At 38.0% G+C, this 4,594-nt stretch overlaps 1 protein-coding gene across 1 annotated transcript; it reads right to left on the reverse strand.

The window, feature by feature from the left end:
• LOC114393390 (oligopeptide transporter 3-like) lies at positions 1 to 4,317 on the reverse strand. Its single transcript, XM_028354718.1, has 6 exons — positions 3,687 to 4,317; positions 3,032 to 3,129; positions 1,567 to 2,136; positions 1,128 to 1,383; positions 853 to 1,035; positions 1 to 760 (listed from the first exon to the last, which is right to left on the reverse strand). The coding sequence occupies exons 1-6, from the start codon at positions 4,185 to 4,187 to the stop codon at positions 143 to 145; spliced, it is 2,226 nt and encodes a 741-aa protein (XP_028210519.1). The 5' UTR covers positions 4,188 to 4,317; the 3' UTR covers positions 1 to 142.
• Between the last annotated feature and the right edge of the window lie 277 nt (positions 4,318 to 4,594).

Raw genomic sequence — 4,594 nt, forward strand, 5'->3', positions numbered from 1 at the left:
TTAAAATCAAAGCAATTCAAATTATAGACATTTCAAATTCCTTGAAATTTTGAGATTTATGATCCAAACACAAAAGGTTACAGAATTGCTGAGCAATTGGTTATTCCTTTCACCCTATAGCTATTATCATTATGGCTGTTCTCTATTTGAATACTGGACAGCCATCAACCTCAATTCCTGGTGCAGTTGGGCAAGTGGCCAATGGGCAATGGTCCAATTCACTTCCCCACCATTTGAGATTATGGCCAGCATTTTGCAGGGCAAAGAATATCAGAACACCCATAAAAGCTGTGCCTGCATCCAGTGCTGCAGATAGTACATAATTGTACTTCTGCCACCAGCGTTTGTTGTAGCGGAACACGAAGTAATTGAAGATCATTCCAGTCACTAGCCAGCTTGCAATATTGGCAGGAGTTGCTGGCGGCATTCCAGCAAAGCCATAGGTTATAACTGGTATGTTGATCAGTGGTATCCATTTCTTCTCAGGGAAGATTTTGCTCAACACCCAAATAGGAACTGGAAGCACTGCTCCAATCAGGAATAACCACACAAGGTTCCTGTACAGCCCACCAGGTCCAAATAGCCTCTTTGGTCCAATCAGACCCCATATAACTGATGCATCAAATGTCACTCTGTACTTAGGGCATGTCCAAGGACTGTCATGGTGCACTTTATCATCCATGCAGATGTCCTTAATGCTATCCAACATCCACCAAGCCACTGCCAGGTTCACTACACCAGCAACTAGAGTTCCCACCAGCTGTTTGGAAATTACAAACAAAATCAAATTAGTAATGACAATTTTTTTATAAAATAAGGACTTAGATTAGGAGATTTGAAGCTGCAAAATACCTGAGCGGTGTACATGCACCGTGGAGGAATTTTCATGTAGTGGCCAAGTTTGAGATCTGACAAGAAAGAGAGAGCATGGACGGTGCTGATTCTCCCGTAAATCTTGAAGAGCAAGTTTGCAATTGGTTGTCCAGGAAGGACATACCCAATCATGAACTGTGCTATAATGTCATATCCAGGTTGCTGCAAGGTGACCACAAAAAAAAAAAAAAGTGTTAAAATGTTAAACCTCTATTGCTTCCCACTCTGCATCAAAATAATAGTGGAGATGGTACCTGGTTGGTAGTTGCTTGAATGACACCAATAGGAAGGGTTACAATAAAAGCCAAACCAAAAGCAAAGAGCATACCCCACCATGGCAGTTGCACATCCGTTTTCCACACAAAAGCCATTAGCAAGGATAGCGCCATGCTCCCAAACAATATACTGAGGAACCACCATTCTGGTACTTGCTTATAAGCTTTCATCAGTCTACCATGGATATCCAATTTTGCGTTACTCATTGCTGATCTACTCTGTCTCCAAATGTCTCTGTGGGAAAAGAAAACTATTTCAGTGTCAACCGAAAAAGATCCCATTTTACTAGACCAATTAATTTATAGGAAACTCTATACTATTTGACTGATTTAACTTGATGCACTTCATGTCTGCAAATGATTTCATGCAAGCATATAACAGATAAATTTATGTTAAAAACTTTGATAGTAACCTTACCTTCCATTAAAGAGTGCTACATGAGTGAGGGTTGCCGTAAATCTTGCAAAACCTGATCCAATAGATAATGCAAACAGAGGGCTAAGGTATAACTTGCTGTACTTGTTGTATGCATCAACATTAAGGACATACTCAGGGGTTAAGATCTTGGTGGTGTCATATTTATGTCCACTGGCCGTGAACAACTGGTTAGAAAATATAGGAAACTTGTGTGCATCAAAAGTGTTGAACTTCCAGTAACAGAGAGGTAGAATGATGTAGATGAATATGATAAATCCAATTCCCACATTAACAATGGAAGACCATGGTGAAACAAGGGGACTGCCATGATAAGCTGAAATCCCTGCCCAATCAAGTGTGAAGGCACCAATCCCAAGTCCGTGATAACCTGAGCCAATTTGCTGTGCAGTGATGCTATGTGGCCATGCCCAACATATCCATGAGAAGAATGTTAAGACCATGAAGAGATAGCCAGGGAGTGCATAATACAAGAAGCTTGCACCCATGGCAATGAGGAAAAACTGCATCCTCGTTAAACCTTTTGATTTCGGCTCCTTTTCATGGAGTGCCCTGTAGCATAGGGTTAATGATGTAATCAAAATAACATTAGGGGATATAATAGAAGAACCTTCAATTAATTAATTGGTTACTGCTGTTGCGTAAGCTCTTTTGGAGAAGATACTGATTATTTGCCTATATGTCAATTCTACAGTAGACAATGAATATTGACACCATATATTAATATACTATCTTCCACTTGACCTTTTCACTTTCAAGTTATGCTCTCTTGCAAAGAGAATATTACAACGCTCAAGATGCGCTTAGGTCGTGGCATGGCTGCACCATATTTACATTTGTCAATTGGCATATGATGTTAAAATAAATGTCTTCTTGTTACAATTACAAGCTAGGAATTACTAGTCATTTAGTCAACGACAGACTTATTCGCTTTTATCTTTGTTGATTTAACTCCGCATAAATTCTTTTGCAGTAAGTGTAACAACCACCCTTATTAATGCAAGTAAAATTCCGCATCTTTTATGCCTTCATTTGGGTGAAGTGAACTTTTTAGTCAGACAAGATATATGTATATGCACAAATATAGTTCATTGGAAAGTTCCAATTGTTTAATTACCACCAGGTCTAACCAGGCACAAAGAAATATCACCACATAATTATGCAGAGATACTAAATTTAAATATAAGAATAAAATATTTTTATACTGACGTCTACTTATAAATGTCAACGAAGATAATAATATATAAAAATTAAACTCTATTACAATATTACCGAAGACAATGTAAAATAGTAAAATAGTTTTATACAGTAACAAATAACTATTTATTTATATAACTTTGTAAAACTATTTTATGTTTGTTTGTGAGTGCAGTACAGTTCTTCTCTATGCATAATTCAGTTTGAATTTAATAAAGCGTAATATTGAAGCAAAAGAGCGAGAATGAACCTAAAGAGCGACACTTGAGCAAGGTTTGCTGGCCACCACATTTCAACGGGATCAACCAGATACCTCCTCAGAATCCCAGCCCATCCATACCCCATCATCTGCAACTCAATAATTTTGAATGATAAGTTCTAGTAAACAGATTGTTCATCAGAATATATGCTCCGAAGAAAAAAAATATTATATTGCAAATTCAACTAATCTTCCAGCTTTTTTGTCTTTCAGAATAAATAAATTAAATATATGTAAGGATAACAAACAATAAAACATAATCCAGACGAAACGGGTTTTATTTTAATATTAAAAAAAGAAAGCATAGCATGAGAGAACCTTCAATCTTCGCAAATCTCAAAGCTAGGCTTCATTTTGATTTTTATATATACATGCAGAATTATTTATTTCCTAGCAACCCCATCTCCCAAAAATCTTTGTCCAAGCACAAATTAACTGTTTGGCAAGCGCTTTTCCTCAAGAAAAAATAATCATCTTTTAAAAAGTTCCGTTAAGAAATAAATAATAAATATAAACAAACAAACACTTTCTAAAAGCCTCACCTCGTATATTTTTTTAGTCATAAATACCAAAAAAAAAGTTAAAAAAATATTGCAAGGCCAAAAAGACAAGAAAGATGTAAAATTTGAAGCAGAGTAACCGAAACCTGAGTAGTTAAGACGATGAAGAGGGCACAGAGAAAGCTCAAACTCTGTTTATAGTAAGCCTTCATGACAGTAATGGCACCAATGGAGTAAGCATCGCCTCCTCCAAAGGAAACACCACAGTTAGCGAAGATGGTGATGATGACATGCTCCTTCATGTTGAAGGGTCCAGGGTTGAAGGTGAAGCGCGACCCGAGAAAGCCGTACTCTTTGGTGGGAAGAGTCGCGGCCATGAACCTTCCTATGGGAAGAACCGCGATTTGCATGAGAATGGCAGAGATGGTGAGTGGCTGAGTCCTGAAGGTGAAGAAAGTGTTGAGGAAGATCAGGAGCACACATGAGGCTATTCCCAGAAACCATGCTCGGAAAGTCATCACCGGAAGTGATGGGTCGTCGGTCTCCGGCACCACCAGAGCCACCTCCTCCACCGGACACCGCTCCGGTGGAGATTCCCCGTTCGCCGCCTTCTCGGCGTCCATGCTGCTGCTCTTCACAGCCGCCATTGAGGAATCTCTGTTGGGTGTGGAAAAGGATGGATAAGCTCGGAGAAAAAACAGAGTGCTCTGTTTCTGAGAGTGAGAGTTACTCTGTTTTTGTTTGTCTCTCCTGCTTCGTCGCTAACACATGGACAAAATGTCCCTCCGCGGTGCTTATAAAGGAATGAGGGATTTTCTGTGAAATCCCCAAAGTGTCCCTCATAAGGGAGAAGCTATTTATGTAAATTTTAATTCAAAAAATGGAATAACCTATATTTTTAGTCTTTAGAAATGTATAATGTTCTTGCATTGGTCTCTAAAAAATTAAATAAGTCTTTAAATAAAGCATACCTTTTTTTTCATTCCAAATATTACTAAATTTATTATACATAATAATTTACAATTAAATGATAATATAAAACTATCGATATGTA

Source organism: Glycine soja, chromosome 17 (assembly GCF_004193775.1).
Source record: "Glycine soja cultivar W05 chromosome 17, ASM419377v2, whole genome shotgun sequence".
Lineage (NCBI taxonomy): Eukaryota > Viridiplantae > Streptophyta > Magnoliopsida > Fabales > Fabaceae > Glycine > Glycine soja.

Excerpts from the sequence above, each read along its gene's own strand:
- LOC114393390 (XM_028354718.1), bottom strand. The coding sequence starts at position 4,187 with ATGGCGGCTGTGAAGAGCAGCAGCATGGACGCCGAGAAGGCGGCGAAC. Across the intron at positions 2,137-3,031 it reads GCTCAAGTGTCGCTCTTTAG|GGCACTCCATGAAAAGGAGC; the intron begins GTTCATTCTCGC and ends CCTATGCTACAG. Across the intron at positions 1,384-1,566 it reads GTAGCACTCTTTAATGGAAG|AGACATTTGGAGACAGAGTA; the intron begins GTAAGGTTACTA and ends CTTTTCCCACAG.